The 24,470-nt window shown below is 40.2% G+C and overlaps 2 protein-coding genes across 3 annotated transcripts in view; one reads left to right on the plus strand and one right to left on the minus strand.

Annotated features, from left to right (window-relative positions):
* The window catches only part of gria3b (glutamate receptor, ionotropic, AMPA 3b), a 194,349-nt gene that overhangs the window by 153,265 nt on the left and 16,614 nt on the right, over positions 1 to 24,470 (plus strand). The gene's annotated exons all lie outside the window — the stretch shown is intronic.
* thoc2 (THO complex 2) overlaps positions 1 to 24,470 on the minus strand; it is an 88,436-nt gene that overhangs the window by 7,289 nt on the left and 56,677 nt on the right. For both annotated transcript variants that reach the window (XM_083560177.1, XM_083560176.1), the window contains exons 23-33: positions 24,078 to 24,353; positions 23,531 to 23,672; positions 22,038 to 22,195; positions 21,590 to 21,718; positions 21,293 to 21,424; positions 17,133 to 17,317; positions 15,595 to 15,785; positions 13,918 to 14,020; positions 12,305 to 12,660; positions 10,446 to 10,504; positions 9,030 to 9,065 (exon numbers count right to left, since the gene is read on the minus strand). In XM_083560177.1, the coding sequence (XP_083416303.1) occupies positions 9,030 to 9,065; positions 10,446 to 10,504; positions 12,305 to 12,660; positions 13,918 to 14,020; positions 15,595 to 15,785; positions 17,133 to 17,317; positions 21,293 to 21,424; positions 21,590 to 21,718; positions 22,038 to 22,195; positions 23,531 to 23,672; positions 24,078 to 24,353 (1,767 nt within the window). The remainder of the gene's footprint in view (positions 1 to 9,029; positions 9,066 to 10,445; positions 10,505 to 12,304; positions 12,661 to 13,917; positions 14,021 to 15,594; positions 15,786 to 17,132; positions 17,318 to 21,292; positions 21,425 to 21,589; positions 21,719 to 22,037; positions 22,196 to 23,530; positions 23,673 to 24,077; positions 24,354 to 24,470) is intronic.

Below are 24,470 nucleotides of genomic sequence, written 5' to 3' on the forward strand. Positions count from 1 at the left end.
TGCACCACAGGAAACAGCTAACCACCAAAGGTTTATTCTAAACATGGCGCATGTACATTATTCGCTACTCAAATTTTTTAAAGTACGACAGATAAACAGTTTTCAGGTCGACGACATCTGTGACGCAGTGTGGCCTGAGAAGACGGTATCTGTAAAAGGCGTTTCGAATCAGGGCTGACCTGAAAACGCAAAGTGGCCGTGGCCATTAGGAATAAGTGAAAGGGGCCACGAATTGCGTACACCGAACGTTATTCTCATACATGCATGCGGTGAAGCGTTTCGGTTTTCCTCTGTCTACCCTTGCAATTCATTCCATGGCGCTTTGCACCAATATTTAATGCCCATGTTGCTGCTACAGCTCTGCACTCTACAGTCAGCCATCCTTTCACTTTCTATCACAGGCACTGTTTAAAACACGACAAAAAAACTTAAAAACGTGGCACGAAGAGAGCGTTGGTAGTGGCATAAGAAATCTCACAGCACAAGTAAAACTGTAGAACATGATGCCCGGATTAACAGTGAAGGAATTGCGAAAACTGCAAAACTGTTTCCTATAGGTGGCAGAAGTGGATCCATTAGGAGAATAATGCTATTTGACCTGGGCCTTCCTCTAGTGTTATGTCATGATGGACTTTATTCGCATTCGATCAATCATCAATCAATCAATAAATGCAAAAAAAAAAAAAAAAAAAGCACTTCATTGTGCACATGTCCATTCTGCAACACACCACAGTACAATCTGATCACTGTAAACAGAGAAAATTACCACGACGATCCTCCGTGATTGTTCAGTTATAAAGGAGAGTTAGCTATTGCAAAATCGGGTATGAAAAGGAAGATAACATGGTAATGAAGCGCACGGAAGGTCGACCGCGGGACGCTAAAACGCTCTGGCTTGCTCAGGTAATTGACAACAATCAGTTGGAGTAAGCTACTAACAATAATCCACCTGCTGAATCCGCTCTGCTACTCAATAGGCAAAGGAGGGAAAAAAAAAAAGCGGAACAAAGACCAGCGAGAGAGAAAGAAAGAAAGACAGAAAGAGAGAACAAGCTTGTTAGCGCTGAAGAAGTCGACTGTACCCCGGGACTTTGAAAGAGCCTTTTGAGCTGTGAAGCCATTTTTCTGGCACCTAATTAAGTCTGTTACAGAATCCTCTCAGCGCCAAGGTGCAGAAAATCTTCATGCTTTCAAACGCAGCAGGTTGCTTGTATGAGGGAACTAAAAGCTCAATATGGACTTTCGATGATAAAGCGAATGCACTTGTTTCACCTCATTTAGGCAACAGAATTGGCTCCTTTTAAACATCAGAACTGTAATTAGCTTTGTTTCCACAAACAAATACGGCAACATTTGGTGCAATTTCTTTCTCGCTACTTCCCGATAGAGCTACAAGAGTACAGCCTAGAAGTTAAACAACAGCTTCGAGAAACAACAAAGTGCCAGCAAAATTATATTACTAAACTAGAAAACTTACAATCAATTCGGCCAGATGTATATATGTAACCTTCTGTAATAGTAAAACTAGGAGTGAAAAGTCATTTTGAATTGTTTCATTTAAGCCAAACTGAAGTTGAAGTCAAAATTCTTACTTAAAATAGCTGCTCTGATCAAACCACATTGAGCTTATTCTAATATATTGTCATTTCACAAGGGTGTGTATTAGGGCCGCTCAAATTTTGCAAAGGAGTCTCTGGTGTGAGTGCGTGTGTGTAACAGTCAGAATATACAACAAGCTGCTTTGTGTGTGTTGCTTATTAACTTACACAGAGAGAAAAGAAAGGCTGATGAAGTACAAAGTTACATTTTGTGCACGGAACTATTCAAGATACGAAAAAAACTAATACAATACACAACACGAAATACTAAAAGCATTCTGACTAAAAACAATGAACTAGGGGACAAAGCTGGAGCACGACCTTAAAAAAAAAGCAGCATGTTTAATAGTTTTTCAAGAATTCACTTGTGAATTTAAAGTGTGTTGAAGACAGTTTTAATGTTTTTAATGACCTCTTGCATGCTTTGCTCTCATTGGCTGGTGAAAAGGTGTACGAGACTACTCGAACTTCAAATATTAATTTCAAACCAATATACTAAAATTCAGATTAAGGAGACTGAAGAGACACTAACCAATCAGAGTAAAGCACTTTTAAACCCGCCCCTATGAAAGTTTTGTGCCAGAATGCTGAACAACTTTCTTGAAAATTACATTCAATACTTTTTTTCACCCACAAATAAATTTCAATAGTGAAAAAATAGCGATATGTTTATAAGCAGAAACGTACAGAAAAATGTACACTCAACGGCCAAATATTTGTGAACACCTTATAGGTGCATAGCCATATCCGCTGGTTGAATGTCTGATTCCAGATTTTTGCCCCATTTTCTTTTAGAATCTTATTTTAGAAATGCTTCCAGAATTTAGAATATATCATATATAATTACACATTTTTTAAACCCACCATACTTTATACTTTTTCTTCTTTATTTTGATTTATTAATATTCTTTTTCTATTGACATGTAGGACAGTCATAAGCATTTCACCACGTCGTACTCTGTATGAACGTGTGCGAGACAAATAAAATTTGATTCGATTTGGGAATTTACGAACATTCGGCGTGTTAGTGAGATCAGGCATTAATGTGAGGCTTGCTAGGGTTGCCAATAATATTCCTGTTTAAACAAATGGTGTTAATTAGTGTTAAGGTCAGGACTCTGTGCGGGACACGAGTTCATCGACTCCAACCATGGCAGACTATGTCTAGGTCCAGTTGGCTTTGCTCGCACAGGCTCCTGTGATGCATGGATCATGTTTGGGCCACTTAGTTCCAGTAAAGGGAAATTAAAATGCTATGATCAGCTGTCCAGATAATGTTGGCCATTAAGTGTAACTACAGAAGGAGTATAAGTTGACGAAATGATATAGTATAAGTAGAACACGCTGTTCTACGAAAAAAGTTAACCTAGAATGGTAACCCTGGCATCTGTGTATTTTCCATATCTATTCCTCAACCATATTAAGGAATAATCTAATAACTAATAAATCTAACGGAATAAGTCAAATGGTAAAGAAAAATAATTAATGTATCTATAACACTCCAATATATTAATGCTATTACAGTGTATATCCATGCTGAGGTGTGATAGAAGAGTATCTGCGAGAGTAAAAGGGAAAGTTTATAGGACTGTGGTGAGACCTGCGATGATGTATGGTTTAGAGACAGTGGCATTGAGTAAAAGACAGGAGGTGGAGCTGGAGGTAGCAGAGTTGAAGATGTTGAGGTTTTCGTTGGGAGTGACGAGGATGGACAGGATTAGAAATGAGTTTATTAGAGGGACAGCACATGTAGGACTTTTTGGGGACAAAGTGAGAGAGGCCTGATTGAGATGGTTTGGACATGTGCAGAGGAGGGACATGAGTTATATTGGTAGAAGAATGCTGAGGATGGAGCCGCCAGGTAGGAGGAAAAGAGGAAGACCAAAGAGGAGATTTATGGATGTGGTAAAGAAAGACAGGCAGGTAGTTGGGTTGAAAGAGGCAGATGTAGAGGACAGAGTAGTATGGAGATGGATGACCTGCTGTGGCGACCACTTATGGGAGCGGCCGAGATAAGAACAGTGTATTTCCATGCATGAGTAATAAAATAAAAAATTAAAAAAAGAGAAATCCATAAAAACAAAAGTGCATAAACATACTACAAATGGCGTTCAGACTCTGGTAAAATCGAGGTTGGAGAAAAGGTTTTATAAAGGTCACTGTCTAAAACAGGATCACCCAGGATGCTGAAATGAGAATGAGAAAGGGCATTTGAAGAGAGAGAGGGGGGGGGGGGGGGGGGATGCCTCATCATTGCAAACTATGCACAATATAAACAAAGGTATTGAAACCCTATGACTTTTTACAGCCATATGCAGTAAACAAACTGTTACCACAAAGTTAAAGGAAGATGATTAACCGGGATGTTTTTGGATGCGCCATTCCTTTTTTTACTTTCTTTAAGAGATCCAAACAGGGGTTGGAGTGAAAGATCATGAGTGACCTGCAGTAGAGCTCTGATCTCAACCCTACTGAGCACCTTTTAAATAAATGTGAACGCTGACTGCACCCCAGGCCTCCTCATCTACATCAGTTCCTGATTTTACTAACACCCGAGTGGGTGAATGAGCACAAATGTCCACGTGCGCCCTCCAAAATCTAGTGGAACATCTTCCCAGGGGAGGGTAAGTTATAAAAACAACAAATGGGGACTACTGCTGTTTTTTTCTTCTGCTAGATTAAGTTTATGATCAGACGCACTACTGGTTTACAAAACATAAAAAAAAAAGGTGCATCAAGGCTGCTCACATTCCCTGTAGCTGATCTTATTGCTTGCCTTGTGACTGATGTATGGTCATATTGCTCTTACAGCTTGGATGTTATCTTTTATACAGAGCAGAAATGATCTATGATGCTCTGAGGTCGCTTAGACCGAAGCCTTCCTACAAATCAATACACATTCTTCTGACTGATCGTATGCTGAAATATTTTCACCCTGAAAGTGGGAGTGGTCTCATTCAGATTGAATTCTCAGGGCACTAGTGATTACTGATCGGTTATGAGTGTGAACACATTCCATGCTGTGGCCTTTTATAATCAGCAGGGCACAAATGGAAGATCCTGGAGTAATGGGATGAACAGAACTATATTATTATTAATATTATTAAAACACCAAGCTTTTTTTAGGCTGAACAAAGTCCGGTACTGTTTCGAAAATCTGCACAGAAGCTGTTCTGGTGGTTCGTGGTGTCCCAAACCATACTAAGACACTATATTGTTTTTTCTTACTTGATTTTATTCCTCATCGCCTGCCATAATACAAAAGATAATAAAAAAATAATGACACTTTCAATAAAATGCCATCTTCAGAGTCAAGTTTAAAATGTAAATCCTCTCTTCCCAAAAACCTGGCCTGCTAAGCTAAGTTCTTTCAAAAAAAAATCTGACTCAAAAAAATAAATAATATCTTAAAGGCTGACTAAATGAATGGCAACTTGCAAAAAAAAAAATAAAAAAATAATTCTGCAGGATCCTGCTTTCAAGAGAGGCACCATCAGCATATTTTCAAATATCCTGCCATTGCTTTCAGAGGCCATAATGGAAGAAAAGCTCTTATCAGCCGAGCAGCTGAAGAGCGCTGAGGAATATCAGAGCGAGCACAGAGTCCAATGAGATGCTAAGAAGACTAAGTGAGGCTCAGAAGAGCAGAGGTGAGCAGAGAAAATAGAGAATATTGTGGAAAAGAAATTACATTAGCAGATCGTGGAAGCGTGCACGTGTGTGTGAGTGATGGAGGGCTGCAAGGAAAAGGTAGTTTATGAGATACAAGATATGATTTCTTTCTGCGGAAGCGCAAATTCCGGGCTAATGAAGGGCTTTGCGCTTTTACTGCGTGCTGCTTGAGCAGAATCTTGTTAGCGAGATTTTATTGTCCTGACTTTATAAAGTCCTACAAACTCCGAACACCCCCGGAAAAAAGAAAAGAAAAGCGGCAAGCACCTAATACGTTAGATACATTAAAAGGTGAATGAGCTTAATGTGGTGGTTAGTCCTTAAAATATATATTTTTTTAAAAAGCAAAAAGGAAGCGGGAACGTGTTCTGCCGCATGTTTACGAATGTGAAGCCTACAGAGGAAACTCGCAGTACTACTCCTCCACTCGTCATTTGTCGAACTCGCTTTAATTGTGTTTGCGACACTGTAAATAAATAAACTTTTAAAGCTGCATTGTCACAGCGCAGCTGCAATGTAATATATAAATGTATCTCCAATGAGCAAACCAGAGGCAACATGCGTGAGGAAAGCTTCTTGAGACAAAAAGGGGAGGAAATCTTGAGAGGAAAAAGGCTCAAAAAGGGAACCATTGCTCAACTGGGTGATACAAACGAGTGCTTATATGTGGATTCTACAAGGTTAAGTGAAACTTACTGATGATTTCGAATTTATAATGATTCATAATCACACTTTTGGTTTTACCCAAAATAAGGATGGTTCACCCTTTTTGTATCTCTCAAGGTTTCTTCCTCATACCATCTAAGGGAGTTTTTTCCTTGCCAAAGTTGCCCCAAGTTTGCTCATCGGGGATTAATGCACATACATTTGAACATGAGGGAATTTTGTTCTATATTTCTTACATTTTGCAAAGCTGCTTTGAGGCAATTGTGAAAAGCGCTCTAGAAATAAAATGGAAAAACTGTACACATCTGTTTGGTTTGTAACACAAAGTCTATTTCTCTATATCAGCTATAACTGTTCACAGCAAGTCCAAAAGCCATCTCCATACTTCCCTAAGTGCTACCATCCACAGTAATCTCCTATACACTATATGCAACTGTTACCACCAAGTTGGAGGCACACACTTGCGCAAGGTGTTGGACGTATTAACATTACATTTATTTTTCCTTCACTCGACTATTAAACCCAAACCCGTTCCAGCATGATGATTCCCTTGTGCACAAAAATGAGGCTGAAGTGTAAAACCTGCTGCAGAGCTCTGACCTCAACCTTATTGAACACCTTTTGGGATGAATTGGAACGCTGACTGCACCCCAGGCCTCCTCATCTCAATTACAGCAGTTAGCTGACCTTACTAACACCCTTGTGGCTAAATGAACACAAATCTCCACTCCAAACTCTAGTGAAAGAGTGGAGGTTAATTAGAACGGCAAGTGGGGACTTAATGTGGAATGGAATGTTCAAAAAAGCACAGACGAATTTTATGGTCAGGTGTATGCGCAAAGGTATTAATTGCCATAGGTTGAGGGAAGGAGGAGAAAAAAAAAAAATAAATAAAAAAAAAATGGGGTGCAGTCAGTGTTCCAATTCAGACGAAACGTGTTCAGGCCACTCAAGATCTTCCATTTCAACCTGTGTAAAGCATACCTTCATTGAGCTCATCACACTGTGATGCTGGAACAAGGTTTGGGTCTCCTAGGTTAAGTGTAGAAAAAACTTTGTGGTAACAGTTTGGGAAAGAACCACATATGGCTGGAAAAAAACAGGTGTCCCAAAACTTTTACCCATAAAGAGTATTCATAGCCACTATCATTGTTGCCTTTACATGAAAAAATGTCCGTAGAGTAAAATAATAATAATAATAATAATAATATGAAATGGAGAGTAAACAGAAGAACAAGTCTACCAAATCTGGATATTAACTACAATCCACATTACAAAGAAAAGGAAACGCAGACTGTGTGACAACACACTTTAGACAATGCTGTAACATGGAAACAATCCTTCACTGCTGCCAGAACAATTATTCATCATCATCACATTTACAGTACACTCGCATTTACAACACAGCCGATTATACCCATTTCATTCATTAACGATTCTAACGTTTATAGATAACATTGAATGTGAAATTTGTGCTTACTGTCGTTTGCTGTATAAAGATTATACACCACTAGAAACCTCACCAGTGCCTTTATTTTCCTCTCTCTTCCAAAAAAAACCTAACAAATTGCAGCTTGTCATGTGACCAAGAAACTGGAACATTTCCCATGTCGGGAACTGCTATGGAGCGCAGTCACCCTGAACATGCAAAGTGTTACAAGCATCTACTAATGGAAAGCTTCTCTACATCAATAACGTTTTTACTAATGCCATGTGTATGTTCTGTTACCGTAGAAACATCTACATAGAGGTACTGAGTTCATGTAAACGTAGTTTTCACGTCACAGCTGGAACTACTCGTCGAAGAGTGACATTATATAAACCCACAACGTTTGACCAATCAGAGTCGAGAATTTAAACATGCAAACGCGCTCGATCATCACTTCACCACGGTTGCCTCCGAGCCACCACTCTGACGGAACGAAGATATTTTGTTTCATCTCACTGTGTGTATTACTCCACTGTAGGGGTGTAACAGTACACGTATTCATATCATACCGTTTCGTTACAGGGCTTTCAGTTCGCATGTAATTCAATCCTTTTTACCTGCGGAACAGTTAAAATCCGAGTTTCCTCACAAATGTATTAAGTGGCGGACCACAAGTTTGTTTAGTCTCTGCCTCGCTCTTGTCAGATTCACTGTTTAATTTTTTTGGTATTATTATATTTAAACATGAAAAACATACACAACAATGCCAGGAGTATTAAAAAAAAAGAACTAAAGTTAGAGCAGTGTCACTGCCATTACCAGTCTAGAGATATGGGATCTTAGGCATTTTATGTCCACTTTCAAATGTTTCTCTTAAAAAGAGAAAATCCTGACAATTTCGGGGTCTAACAAATGTTAACTATTGGATTTTTTTCCATTTCCATTTAAGCAATATAATACAAAAAAAATTGGATCGCAGGAAATTGATTTGTTCTATATTATAAAAAATCTATATATTATTTAACCAAGATGGCATTTTATTCAAAACTGTTTTAAACATGTAAACTGTTCACAAAGGTTAATAAAAATAACTGCATTAATTAAAAAAAAAAAAAATAAAAAAAAAAAAAAAAGATATATTTTTTTATTATTATTTATTAACGCAGTTATTTTTATTACCCTTTGTTTATATATATATATATATATATATATATATATATATGTCTCGCATTTTTTTCTCTCCTAAACGTAAAGAAATTTAAACGAAAACCGAGGTACGTTCCGAACCAAGAATTCTGTGCACCGTTACACCCCCTACTCTATAGTGTTAATAACATAAATAGAAACATATGAATTCTAGATCCAAAATAAATATTTCTGGATTCATCCAAACACTTAACAGCTAAAGGGCTCTGATTCAGTCAATGTGTTTTATTGCTTCGTCCAACAGTGGCTCCCTTCGGCCCTATCGAAAGCAATATCACGCTGCGAAGTTATACCGAACATCGGTATGGACGCGAGTACCGATGTTCGATACAGCAGCTCGCTTGCTTGTGCCGTATTGCTTAAACCCTGACACATGGAATGATCACGAAATACCCAGAAAGCCTCAAAATACTTTAAAGCATTGAAAACATCATGTACGAAAAGGAAGTGATATGCACCTTGGTGGCTGAGTCCTTGAAGTCATTGAGATTGTCCTGTAGGAATGAACGGAGATGACAGATGAGCTGAAGAAGTTGGCACACAGCAGGAGAAAGGGGTTGGGGGGGAGGGGAAGGTTGGCCGGCATTCCCCGTAGAAACCTTCAAAGACTAGAACTTTGACATGGTTAGTGGAGGAAACAACTGGAGGCTAAATCGTGGCCTATGCAGGAGCAATCTGAGACTAGATGTGCTTGGAAAACCTGTGCTCTACTGTGTGGTGTATTTTGGTCGAAATAAAGAATACATTCTTTCTAAGTCAGTGTGGTGCGTTTGGTACAGGAGATAATTCAATTGATTTAACATGGTGGACACGGAGGAGTGCTCCAGTGCTACATTAAGTGCCCTGGTAGGTAAGATATCAATAAAATTTCTTTGTTTATTATAAGGTCTTGGTGATTGGATGCATATGGAATTAGGGTGCAATATAGAATTACAACAAGCTCCCTGGTTGCAGATAAGCAGCTCCTCCTGGAAAGGGTTTGCCCATGCTTTTTTCTCCCTTGGAAGCCTTTCCTCCCTCTCACTATGCAGCTGCTGCTGGTGATGCATCATGGGGGTTTTCCCTGGATGGCTGAAGATGATGTGAAGATCTGGGGGAGCAGGGGATTTTAAAAAAAAAAAACGAGAAAAAACACTTTCCGCAGCTTTGGCACTTCTGGGCTGCTTTCCGTCGCCAAAAAAAGTAGGGGGAAAAAAAAAAAGCACAAGAGCCAACAGACGGTAGAGAAAAAGGTAGCTCGGTCTCATCAGGAGGATCCCGGGATGGAGGTCCCAGCTAAGGAAGCAGGAGAACGTGCACATTCCAACCGCTTGGTGATGTCAGGGTGCTCTGCCCCGGTGACCTATTCAAGATCTCTTCCAGGAAAAAAAATAATAGATCACATTCTCTTGTCTCGGCGGTTAAAAAGTGATAGCCTCATCTATTTACTTTAACTTTTTTCTTGGTGGATCAAACGCTAGAGCCGGAGAAGACCACTCGCATTATTTTAAAAATAAATAAAAAAAAAAAAACCGTTGAAGGGTGATTTACAAAAATATATCTATATTTACAACAAAAATATTTTCCAAGGCACTTCAGAGATGTTATTTCAGCATAAAAATATAGAAAATGGGAAGCAAAAAAAAAAATCTGAAACGAGGGTTTAAATTTTATTTTTGGGCAAGTCCATCGGATTCTATCATTAAAAAATTCCTATGTATTAAAAATAGATTCTTCCAAAAAAAAAGAAGGAAAAAAAAAAATTGTCCATGTGATGTATAACTTCTCCCCCCTACTGCTCTCCTATGAAGGCTGGGTTCCAGAGGCCTCCCCTGAACTCTGGCATGTGGAGGATGGGGACAAGAGGAAAACGGCCCTCCTCAGGCCATACTAACCTTAACTGCAGAGGAGTGTGAGGGCGAAGAATGTGTGTCGAGCTTTCGTCTTTTTTGTTCTGGTGGAGAAAGAAAAAAAAAATCTAATAAATAAATAAATAGAAAGCTTTTCGATTTTTCCTTTTTATCATCATTACTTTTAAGCAGTGTCTTTATTTCCATGACTAATACAGTACAGAGTTCTGAAAACATCTCTAGCCAAAAGCCCATGGTGTGCACACTCAGGACTTAAAAATCCATTATTAGATGGTGAGAAAAAAATATTTTGATCGTCCTTTAAACGTCTGTTCAATACCTTTTTTATATTAAAGAAAAGGCTTCGTGTATGACCAGCAACAGCACCACCAATCAAAGCAATGACATCTGAAATATCGCTCATGTACGTCATTCTCACACTGTTCTCCATAAAGACCACTAGCTTTCCCCCGGTGTAGTGCAGTGACAGACAAAACGTAAGAAATTCTCAACGGTAAAAGGGGGGGATTACATTTTTTCCCCTTTATACAAGTGCTACGTTCTTTCCGCTTCCCATGGCACAGCTCCCACCCAAGCTGCCAACTACCCTAATATACCCAAGCGGCACACTACTGAACAAGTAGGTAAATCCTGTCCTAAATCTAACTATTTGGCAACCATTTTCCAATATCATTGTAAAGTACAAATCAGCCAATGCTGCCTATATGGTGGGATACACCGATTCGCATCTGCATAAAAGTGATACGTCGATTTGGAAAGGTGTGCATTGGATACAAGTTTATCATTTGTACATATTTGCATTGTACAGCTTATGCACAGTATAACTATGCGTCTATTTAGAAAGCAACACTAAGAAGAAGTGTCCTCTCAGGGGTAACACCTCTGTAGCAAGACTGGAGAGTTCCCAAAGCCAGTTGATCAACCAGAGACCCTTTTTAGTGAAGAGTAAATTATTTAAACAAAATATCTGTTTCCTTTTATGGCATTTGGCAGATTTTCTCATTTACAGTGACTTCCAGTTATCTCATTTGTACATGTGAACAATTAAGTGTTGAAAAACTTGCTCGATGGTCCAGCAGCGGCAACTTGGTGGTGCTGGGACTTGAACTCATGACCTTCTGATCAGAAAACAAATATTACCCACTGAGCCACCCCTTTACCGAGTGTCATAAAAACTGTGACCGGTGTCCTAAAATTGCTTTCTGCATATAAAGGGCAAGTGTGGTTCTGAAGCTTGAGGCTCACCCACGTGTATAAAGTCCTTATTTAAAAGGCTAAACTGGTATAAGGGTCAAATGTGTATCGAGTGTTTTGTTAAACCACTTTGGGGTTTTGGTTTGGCATCTGCATGACATGGCTACACATAGGCTTTACAGCTAAAACTTTGTGGAAAAACCTGGTTTTTGCTTCTTTTTTAAGCTTTCTTTTGCAATCATAAAAGTCACTCTTCTGGAAAGGCTTTCAACTACACTTGGGAACACAGTGGTGGGAATTTTCCCCTAAATATGTGCTTTTGATTAGATTTTTTTTTTTTTTTACAGCTAATTAGGACCAGTGAAATGCAAATGAAAAATTCTGATGGCAGATATCTCAAATAAACAAGAAATAAAAGATGTACTGTGTGTTTTGTGCCCTTTTTTTTATAAAAAAATTTTATTAGCCCATTTTTAAGGCATTTTCCTTTAAAAAAAAAAAAAAAAAAAAAAGAGAGAGAGAACAAATTGCCTTGATAAAACATCCTAATAAAAGAAAGGTTGCCGTTTATCAGTTTCTGGTGCAGCAAAGACATAGTATTGCAATAGTAAAAGCAAAACTGAAGCCACCCTCAAATTAAGAAATCTTTAACCCAAATCCCACTTCTATAATAGAAAAATGTGCCTTACCCCGTTCAGACTCGATTCCTTCTGATCTGGGAACAGGGGACTTGAGGGACCCAGCATTTTTCTCGCCCTTGCTGCTTTCCTTAAGTTTGCCCTCCTTGGCCACATCTCGTTCCTTGGATGACTCTTTGTCTGCAGCCTTGGCGTCACCTTTGCTCTTCTCGTCCTTCTTATCATCCTTCCTCTTGTCCTTCTCAGCCTTGGGCACCTTGTCCTTCGTGTCACCCGCTTTCTCCTCCTTCTGCTTCTCCTTCCCTCCCGCCTTGGCCTCTGGAGTGCTGGCAGCGGACTTCTCCTTCTTTTCCTTTTTCTCCTTCACGCTCTTTTCTTTGTCCTCCTTCTCTTTGCTCCCTTTGATGCTGAAAGAAAAACGGCGCATATGTAAAAACGTAAAGATCTGCAATCCTTACAAAGATGGATTTTTACAAATCCCTCAAACGTGGTTGAATCGCCAGATTAGTGAATCGTCCCAGCCCTAATGACCACCTGCCTAATATTGTGTTGGTCACCCTTTTGCTTCCCAAACACTCCTGACCTTTTGAGCATTAACAGCATTAACTTCTTCAGCAATCTGAGCTACAGTTGCTCGTCTGTTGGATCAACTGTGTTTTTCCCTCTGACCACTTTTGACAAATACTGACCACTGCAGACCGGAAAACACCCCAAGAGCTGCAGTTTTGGAGATGCTCTGACCCAGTCGTCTCGCCGTCACAATTTGTCGAACTCGCTCAAATCCTTATGGGCAAAGCCTGCCCATTTTCCCTGCTTCTGAAACATCAACTTTGAGGACAAAATGTTCCCTTGCTACCTAATAAATCCCCCACTTATGATGAAGAGATAATCAGTGTCATTCAGTTCACCGCTCATAATGTTATGCCTGGTCAGTGTACATCCTGAGATACGACAGGTATCAACACCTAAACGACTACATCCATTAGACATGTTACAGACTTGCGTGTAAATAGCTCACAATCCCTTCAGTCTTCAAACATTCTCTTTGTTCTCAGAGTAGCATCCTGACCCTTCGCAACTGTGCGCCGAGGTGAATTACTCTCCGCTCCGGTATCTGAAATGTCTGACCTCAGCAAAAAAAAAAAAGTACACCGGGGGCCTCGAGGAACCATTACTAACTCGTTACAATCCCACTGGTCCTGAATGGGCCTTAATGGAGAGCTTTCTTTCAAGCGCTCCGTGCGACTCGCTTTGATGTCTTATTTCAAAAAAACCGATGCTTTATACATCCAATTTAATGGGGCCTTTTTTCGCAATTGTCTGGATGTCGTAACAGCCATTACGCGCCAAGATGGCGTCTTTCAAAAGGGTTCTTTGAGCAATGGTTCAATTTAATAAAACAGTAAGCAGATTCTAGCCTGGAACACTGTTCAAATTCGATTATGCAGTTCATAAGAAAGGTAGACTTTGATAAAAGATGGATTTATTTGGCGAGTAGTTTGAAATAATAAGCCGCTGCTAAACTTACTTGCCTCGGGAAATAACCTTTTAATAGCATTACCCAAGAGATGAGAGCAGTACATCATTCTGCAGTGCTCTTAGTTTCTTTCGGTTTGCTGCCGGTGGATACATGCGTACGTGCGTGTGTGTGGCCTCAGGTTTACCTGTTAGGTGTGCTGCTGCCGTTGCTGCTGCTGGCTTTATTCGTCGTGGTTGGGACTTTGCAGGCCGTTTTTGGAGCCACCTGAGATTTGTCCTTAGGTTTGTCTGAAAATATCAGATGCACACTGCATTCATTAGAATTAAACCCAATTGTTATATTGACAATGATCTGATCTGGCAACTGGCAAAAAAAATTTCAGAAAGCAGAAATAGTCGATAAAACCTTCGATAAAGGTTTAAAGATACCATATTTGGATAAAACAGTTACAGGTATAAACTAACGATAAAAAATAAATAAATAAATGATAAAAAAAAAGATGAATCAAGCAAAGACCATTAAACCATGAAAAAATTTAATTAAATTAAACCATGAAAAAAAAAATAGATTGTCAAAATGTACTGAAAAACAAGAGCATTCATCAGAATTTCAATCTTCCTTAAGATGATGTAATGAAGTCATGATCATTAAGGGCAATGCAAATATATAGGAAAAGGAGGGCGTGAATAAGAAAGCATTACTGTCCACTAGGATGAGGCTGAAATATTAACAATAAAAATAACAATTGAAAGATTAGTAATTACTGTCCGCTTTCACATGCCACTCTAAGATTAAAAAGTTACTGTGAAGTGCTTGGATAATATTATGTATTAATGTGAAGTTCATTTTTGAGTATTTGAACTCCTGCACTAAAAACAGGACCAAAAGCCTCGATAATGACAGAATGTCCTTTACTTGTACTGAACATATGGTTTGTGGTACCACCTTCTCTCAGAATGAGAGGTAAGTACACTTCAAGGCTCTTCCCTGTTCTGTCACCGAGGTGGTGGAATGAACTTCCCCTAGATGTCCGTACAGCTGAGTCTCTGACTATTTTCAAGCGACGATTGAAGAACTACCTCTTTCTGAAACACTTAAATTAGCACTTTCCAAATTTGCTCTGTAGAATTCAAGAGTTATATTTATATTACGTTTGTAATCTGGCGTACCAGTGTAGATTTATTCATTGCTAAAGACTCAAAGCACTTTTTGTACGTCGCTCTGGATAAGGGCGTCTGCTAAATGCCGCAAATGGAAATGTAAATATTTGTCATAGCCAACATTAAGCCGAGAAGATCAAATTCTCCACACCGTCTGATTGGTCAGTCGTTCATATTGATCGCAAAGATATTGACTGAAAGCCGTGTCGTACGACTGAACTGAAATTTGTTGGTTACAGTAGATCACAGTCTATAATAATCTTAATGTTTTAAGTCTTAATGTTGCAATTACTTTGCCAAGGCAAATTATTTGCGCTTAGTGATTTTGATATCCATACATTTACAAGTAAATATTTGCATTTGAGCAAAAACATATGAGGAAAAAGCTTTAGAGCTGCAGTTTATGTGGTGATTGATCTTAACCAATACATTGTTTATCCAAAAAAAATAGGGTCCTTTTGAAACTAAAGGGTCATTGTATTATACACCACTATCTATAGATATCATTATATATTACATGTTCATTTTAAATGATGTTCTTTCCATTTCTGGCCCTTCCTCCCACAGCTCAGAGGCTCAGTGCCGTATGTTCCCTATTTCCACTGGGGTTTTTTTTTAGGATCCAAGTTTAAAATAAATAGAAACGTGCTACAATTTGATCAAAAACCATTCTGGACCCTACTGTGAAACATGGAACTCACCCGTGTCCTCGGCAGCTCCCTCCTCGTTTTTTCCAGCGTTGGCAGAGGCAGGGGTGGCAGCGCCAGGCTTGCCGGAGCTGCCCGGGCCATTCTGCAGGGCGCCAGGGTTGGCGGTGTTCGCCGGCTCCTTGTAGTGAAACTCGTTCTCGGGCACCATGTGAGCTTTCCTGCTTTTCAACTGGCCAGAGTAGCTGAAAGTCACATACACGGTTAAAACGGAAAGAGCATGCAGAATCAAACATCTTCTACAGCACTATCGGATGTGACATTATCAACAAGAACCAACGCGGGAATACCCTGGTTTTCGGATCGTGCCGATTATTGCGTGCCGCATGATTAAAAATGTTTCTTTTTTTTTTTTAATGGTTGGAGCGTGTATGCCTAGAGCTTGTAAATGTTGATTCCACACTTTCTTGTTGATTGCGTACATCTATACGAGTGCAAAAGATCAATACCGCCCTCCACCTGGTTAGATTAGAAGTCACGCTGGTGGCATAAACAAGTTGAAGATCATTTGTCACTTCAATTAACCTACAGGAAAAAGGCCTGAGCACTGAAAACCCTCGGGGGTGGAAAAAATTCCCAAACTCACTTAGAGGAAATCACTTCCTCATTATCCTTAAAAGGCACCAATCGATCAAACAAGTGTCGAATTCAAATCCTGTTACAAACACCCTTGGTCACTGCACAAATATTAATCCGCAAGACACAAAGTGAAGGTGCAGCGCTGGTAATGCCGTGGGAAACACGACAAGGAAAAAATATTTCGGCTCGCACGGTTTTCAGAGCAATTTGCCGTCCCGTGTCCTCTCTAATAGGGTTTTTAGCTGAATATTACTATTATAAAAACCTCCCATATCAGCCCTGGCATGAGGATAATATATATTTGTTTTAGATTGGATAAAAGTGCCTGGCGAACGCTGAAAAAACCTTAACTAAAAGACAATTCCAGAGTAGACTGGAGAAAAGAAAAACCTTGTAGTGACTGATAAGATCATACTTATGGTGACAGCACCGTCTGAGGTGAATTAATGGACTTCATTATGCTCTAATGTGGAAGGCTCTTAAAGCAAAGCTGACCTCATCTTTCTTAGCCGCCGCCCGGATTAACGGAGCTAAAATATAAGCTTTTGGAAAGAAGCAAAAATTAAAAGGCAAGCGTGTTATGCCTCGCTTCACTTGGTGAGCTGCTCGCTAAGCAGAGAAGATTACCCTTCACTCCAGACCCCTGATTTCATCAATACGACTATTCCCAACTTATTCGAAGTTTTGCGAGGATCAAATCCTGCCTTAAAACGAAGTTAAGCTGCAGCGTGGGAACGGAGGGGGAACGCCAATGGTTCAATTCCTAAATTCCTCTTCTCCCGTACCGTCTCGCTACTGAAAGCCGTACACACTCGGATAACGAGAGTTATCTTAAGACGAAAATACCAAAATCATGCCTGTTATGTTTTGCCACCAGTAAAACCCTGAGGGGGAGAAAAAATTTATAAAAAACTACTCCAAAAATGGTACAGGCCGGTCAGAATGCAAGGTACCCCATGGCTAAAGCATAGAGGTCAGGCCTCTTCTCCTTCTCCTCCTGGCAGATCTTGTGCACTCGGCACTCCAGCGCCTGGCCCAGGTTCAGCACTTTCGGGTAGAAGAGCAAGATCTTGGTCAGAACGATGAGGATGTTGCGAATATGCGTGTATTCGCCCGTCTCCAGACAGTGCACCGAAGCCTAGAAAACAACAAGCAAGTCTTATTAACGGTTCGAGTTTCAGTATTTAAGGTGCATAAGAGATATATATAAATATATAAGTCTCTATACAGATTGTGTATAAACACAAGTGTGTGTAGTGCAAATAGTTAGCATTCACTGATGGTGTATTCTTGGTGTTCAGCACTCGAACAGCTCTGGGTTTAAAAACTACTACTAATATTGGGTATGGCTCACCTTAATCTATTATTGACATGGAGGCTTCTCTACCACAGCCCAAGCAAGACCTACTGGACTTTACCTGCTGACTGGAAAACCACTGTAGAACATTAAACTCATTGTCATGTTCATGAGACGCCTATTGCATTGCGACACGGTTCATTAACAGGCTGGAAACAGCAATCAGATGATTGTGAATTGTGTGTCTATGAAGAATGCACATGATCAGCAACAATACCCTGATAAAGTGTGGCATTTAAGCAATGATTGATTGGTACTGATGAGATCAAAGTATGCCAAGAAAACATTCATCACGCCATTAAACCACCACCACCCTGGACTGCTAACACGAGTCAGATTAGCTCCATGGTTTCGTGCTGGTGGTTCCAAAATCTGACCTCACCATCTGTGTGGCTCAGGAGAAAATCCAGACCAGGCTGCAGTTTTCTGGGTTTCTGCAGTCTAGTTTGGGTGAGAACACTCATCTTTTCAGCTTTCTGTTCCTGGCTGATAAGTGAAATCCAATCTGATCTTTTGCTTTTGGAGAGTCCATCCACCTCAAGACTTCAGTTACTGTGCATTCTGAGATGCACTACGTTTGTATAAGAGTTACTACCGTATTGTCCCGAATATAAAGATATCTATATTATTTTTTACGGAAACGTATCTCAATAAACGATGTCGTCTAATATGCGAGCTCTAGACTATTACATGTCAATAATAACGTGCACCCGCACGATGACCGTCCAGAACATAGCGGTTTAAAAGTCGGCCGAATAAACCAGCATTTTAAGCGATCTCACGAACATGAAACGCATGGTGATGAATGCAGCCGAGTCTTCACACCACTTTCAAGCAGCCAAGAAATACGGCCTATCAGAGCATAGCATCGGGAGATGGAGCCTCGGTCTTGCGTTACGTAGCCCACTGTAAACTGCTCTGCAATTAAATTCTCTAGGCATTGGTGAGGGCATGTTCTTTTTTTTTTACAAGGCGAAGGACAGCCTAGGGTAATTGTTATTAAATCCAGGTTACATATATGGTATGCCACATGAAAAGCATTTTCAAATGAAAGCATTTTCTTTATAAAAGACAAGATTTGGTTTTCCCAAAAAACTTTTTTTGTCCCCTAAAAAGGTTTAGTTGGAAAAGCCCGGGTTTTAAGTCGTCTTCTATTCGGGACGATGCGGTAATTTTCCGCAGCCTTTGTCAGCTCAGTCCAGTCTGGTCATTCTCCGCTGCATCCTCAGACTGCAGGATTGCTGCTGACTGGACGGTTTTTTCTTTACTGTCTTTTTTTTTCTTTTTTCAAAATGAAGATTTTTGATGCTGGCCTGCATCTGCACAATTTGTTGCCCGTTTTTTTCTTTGTCGCACTGTTGATCATTTACAAAAACTCACAATACCAGATACCAGAGGTATCGGCTTGCATCCAAAATGAGAGAATCACATTGTTAGATCCTGGATTTTAATTAAAGAACACCAATTTTGCATGATCTTAGGCTTAATGTCTGTAGGTGGCATTATAATAGTCCATTTGATCAGCGTGCGATATCAGACTCTCTGGATCGGCTGATTTGCTTTTTCCTCTTTAATAGGCTCCCGGTGAGGACAGTACAACACGAAATTAAAGAACCCATACCGGCAAGATCTTTGAGAGATGCGCTTCTAAAGACGGACATTATTCTGCTATAATATAGACATTCGCATGACGAAGACTAAACGGCGCGTAGCGACGGTTAATTCGAGAAGCCTTCGATGCGAGACGCAAAACGGTCCGTTGGATAACGGGCCGAAAGATGTCCGATTTCCCTTCGATTTAATCGAACGGCATTAAAACTACTACATCTGGAGAAAGAAATGAAGAAAACACATGGAGTAAGACTGATTATCTAATAAGAATAAAAAACAAACTGCAGAAATAATTTTAAAAAGGGGGAAGAGTGTTGATGAATTGTCTATTTTTATAGGAAAGACTTGGGACATTATTGGACTTTCCTGCGCTTGCTATAATCCGTTATCATCTCTGTAGTAGCAGTTTGAACTTGGACTCAACAGCAAGATGCATTTAAATATGTAACACTTAATATGGTGACGCTTTCAGTGTCAGTCAGAGGTAAAAGACTTCGAAGGCAAATTCAGTTTCTCAGTGATGAGCTGAATTTGTTTTTCGCTTAGAGGCTGAAAAATCGGAAAAATATTCACCTTAAAAATATTATAAATATTGACAAATATTGACTAGGCTTATTTGTAGGGGTGACGAATAGTCGAAGATTCCATGCTTGGATTGGAGGAGCCCGATTCAACTACCAATCTCACAATCGAATCTACTTAGGTGTTATGAAACGAGGATTGTGCTATTTTTGTTATATGGGGGTGCTCAAAGTCTGATTTCACCGAAAACTACCGGGTTTCTCCCATTAAGGTGGCATTTAGCCCATTATGATAATGCTGTAAATAAAAACGTGATTAGAAAGAAGCTTTTAACACATACTGAGTTAATCCAACCCCCCCATTGACAGATTTAATGTTCACTTTACATGATCGTTACCGACACAGGAGCATTTTGGCGGCAGTGATCTAAATATTTAACAGTGTAGTGCAGTGACTCACGATTATTTAGGTTTATCGATCCAAAATGATTTGAAACCTTTTTTTTTTTTATGTTCTGTACATAGTTTTATGACTAGCTGGTGTTGTCATTATCCAGTCTCACACAACACACACAAAATGAATATCAATCGGCTATAGCAGTGGTCCCCAAAAACCGGGCCGCACAGACAGAATACATAACTTACATTATTTCTGTTTTATTTATTATCTGATTCTGAACAATGTTTTATTTTGGAAAATAACCGGATTCTCTCCGCCACATCTGTCTATGACTCACTCTTGATGCATGTCATGATGCCTCGGTCACATGTCTTACCAACATCCCCTACCTTCTTAAAGGGGCTGCTCCGGCCGCTAACACAACACATTACTGCTAAATTCAAACCCACAAGCGAGCAAAATGAACAAAGAACAACACAGTGGATTCATGTTTATTATTATATATAGAAAATACCAGGTTTTATGCCGGTCGTATAATTTTGCACCAATTTTGCATGATCTTAGGCTTAATGTCTGTAGGTGGCATTATAATAGTCCATTTGATCAGCGTGCGATATCAGACTCTCTGGATCGGCTGATTTGCTTTTTCCTCTTTAATAGGCTCCCGGTGAGGACAGTACAACACGAAATTAAAGAACCCATACCGGCAAGATCTTTGAGAGATGCGCTTCTAAAGACGGACATTATTCTGCTATAATATAGACATTCGCATGACGAAGACTAAACGGCGCGTAGCGACGGTTAATTCGAGAAGCCTTCGATGCGAGACGCAAAACGGTCCGTTGGATAACGGGCCGAAAGATGTCCGATTTTCCTTCGATTTAAACGAACGGCATTAAAACTACTACATCTGGAGAAAGAAATGAAGAAAACACATGGAGTAAGACTGATTATCTAATAAGAATAAAAAACAAACTGCAGAAATAATTTTAAAAAGGGGGAAGAGTGTTGATGAATTGTCTATTTTTATAGGAAAGACTTGGGACAGTAAGGATATATATATATATATATATATATATATATATATATATATATATACACACACACACATACATACATACATACACACACACACACACACACACACACATGCCTAAAAAGCAGAAGCATGAATTTGGTGGTGATGCAACACAAAAAAAAAGAAACCCAGCATGGAACACTAACTTTAGTCAGCTTGTAATGCCATTTGTGAACAACGTGTCTAAAGTTCTCATAGTCGAGCTGGTCCGCCTTATTTCCTCCGTCAAAGCCACTGGCTCGGAAAATGGTCAGGAACCCCGGGTAATTGCCGCACTCCTGTCGAAGAAAGCACAGCACATCATTCAAATCTATGCTTCTGAAAGCGGAAGGCCGCTCCTGCAAGCGGTGACTGACTCAGTGGCACGTACACAGACAACAAGAATAAATATACAAGAACAAAGATAGCATGCTTTTACATAAACGGCTAAATAAATTCCGCACCTTCTCGTAGATGGCTTTATCGCTGTGCCATCGCGTCACCGTCTCCAGCATGCAGCACAGGAAACGGCCGTAACGCCGAGACTCGTTCTCCGTACAGCTGGCCACCGTGTAGATGATATCGGAGAACACCTGAAGAAAACATGACAGAAAGAGAAGTAAGGATAAGGGTGGGGAAAGCAAGCCGCAGAAAAGGCTGTATAACAGTGCTGCAAGACGCATGTCTCCGGCATCAGCGCAAACGAGCTTTTTTACGCGCCGCTGCTTCAATGCGCATTATCAAACACTCGGCACAATTAGGCTCAGCGGGAGCTTGCCATTTACACAAACACAAACCAGTGTGAGTCTGCATCACTTTGGCTGTTGTCCTTCCCAACGCTACCCATTCAGCTGCGCGGAAGACGCGCCACGGAACCCCGAACGAGCTCGGGAGAAATTTCAAAAGACTCACGCGATCGTAACAAAGCAGCGTGCAGAAGTTCTGGGTTTTCTGCTGGTGCACGAGCTCAACAAAACGAGCACAGTAGACAGCGTCGATGGCGGAAAAGACGCAGCGGGGGAACAGACAGAGCTGAAGGAACTTAGTAATGGTCTCGTTCTTGGTTGATTCTGCAAAAAAAATAAAAAAATAAAATAAAAAAACAATAATAAAGATCACAATGAGTCAAATTACAAAATAGATCAGGTGGAAAAAAACATGTGAAATAAATAATACATCGTTAACAGATATAAGATCGGATATTGGTGTATTCACCTATTGCTTAACTACGTTATTAGATTCACTATTTCCCCCAGTTAATTCCACTCCACTAATGTGATTGGACAAGCAGCGCTCCAAGAAAGCCAAGATATTTTCAATGGCTGTAACCGTAAAGGTTTTACTGAGTGTATCACTCCTCTGGACTGTGTTTGCCACGAACAATTCCACTTCACATTAGAGAAGTGGTGTTTGGCAGCACTATTAACAAAACATATTAGAAACTGCACATTTGCACATATTTTGCCTATTACTCAATATAAGCTTCTTGTTTATAGATCTTTTATATCAAAGCTAAATTATACAGTTCCCGACTTACGGTTTTTCGATTTTACGATGACGAGATTAAAGGAATTGTAAAAAAAAAATTATATTTTATATATATATATATATATATATATATATATATATATATATATATATATATATATTTGCATTTCCGTGCGGCATTTGAGATTTTCGTAAGATAAGTTTGGACTCATTGTACTCTCACTAGCGATCGACAGGCTCCGCCCCTTTGTGAAGTTGATACAATAGGGTAGTGTTAAATTGCTCCGTTTTGCTAAATGATGTACTGTAATTTCTTAAATTCTTAACTAAATTGCAGCATACTACCCCATACTGATCACAATACTTTAAGACTCCTGGGTATAATAACGATAACGTCATGGCAACGCATCTCCATCGTAAGTCAGAGACTACCTGTACTCTATCATGCAGTTGTATTAATTAGCTATGGACAAATAGAGATTCAGTATAACCCCACTTTCGCTTAAATGTCTACAATGGCTACAATTTTGTTTAATCGTGTCGAACATTTGTTGAAATCATTGGGTCAAAATAATTAAAATACAATCTGAGTCAAACAAACAATTAATAGTGGGAAACTTTCCTAATGCAGTTTAGGAGTTCCTGAGCAGGTGGCACTTTTGGGTAGTATCTGTGAAGTATTCGACTTCTTGCACGCTGAAAAGCTAGCGAGCACCTCAAAACAAAGCGACACTGCTCAGCATTCCGACACTACAGGCTTGTTTAAATATAATCTCTTTAATATCGAGCACTACAAGCGACTGCGAGGCGATCATCAGGAAGAATTTCCTACTGGGAACGCCGAGCTAGCTGATGGAGCCTTAAGGTGTAAGGGCGTATGCCACGTTGAGAGAAAGGAGCGAGAGTGGCGTACTCACTGGTGAGTAACCAGTTGTCCTTCTCCAACTTAAGGCGTTGCAGGACCCTCTGCACATGCTCCACCTGCTTCTTCTCCTCCTCCACCAGCTTGTCTTGCAGCGCAGTGCACCGCTCCTTCTCCTTCTTCTTTTTGTTCAGAGGCTTTGTCAAAGTGAAAAAAAAACGAAAAAAAAACCATCAGTCGGTGACATTGCTTTATTTGGAACGCTGAAAAATTATCTTTAAACTGATTGTTCTGTGTATATCAGTATCCAACATCCTGATCCTAATCACACAAGTTCAGCAGAATTAGAAGTTTTAGATTGGAGCTCATTATTGTTTGGCTCCACCCTCAAGACAGACAGACAGACAAACAGACAGTATTCAAACCAATGGGAAATTTACAACATAGAGCTCTGCCACTAGAGGCTGCACCTGAAGGAAGATGATTCTTTATCTTTCCGATAATGGTGGATGCACTCCAATAGTTACGAAACCACAAATCAGTGGTAAAACAACTGCCTTTCGTGTCTTTCGGCGAGGCCGTTTTTTAAAGTTGCCCCCTACCATTTCGGAGTTCTCTTCGATGGCCTTGATCTGCATTTTGAGCTTGTTGACCTCGCGGTCGTAGGCGCTATGGGGAACAGACAGGTCGTACATGGTGAGCGACCAGAAGGTGGCGTAGAACTGCGGGCGCAGGTCGTCCCAAACTCGAGGAGGGTGGAGCGACATGACAGCTTCGTGCACGGGCGCCATCACCTGCTCGCACGCCGCGATGTACTTGTGGACCTTCTGCTGTTGCCGGTTTCCCTTCTCGGTCTTCTTCAGCTCGTCGTACTTGGCCTGGGAATGGGGGAAAGCGTAATGATTAGCCCATTCAGGAGCAAAAACGAGAAGCTGATGAAACGATGACCGTGTCGGTGAAATAAAACCCGAGTGGGCACGGCTCCCGGACCGGGG

Source organism: Silurus aristotelis (genome assembly GCF_946808225.1).
Source record: "Silurus aristotelis genome assembly, chromosome: 14".
NCBI lineage: Eukaryota > Metazoa > Chordata > Actinopteri > Siluriformes > Siluridae > Silurus > Silurus aristotelis.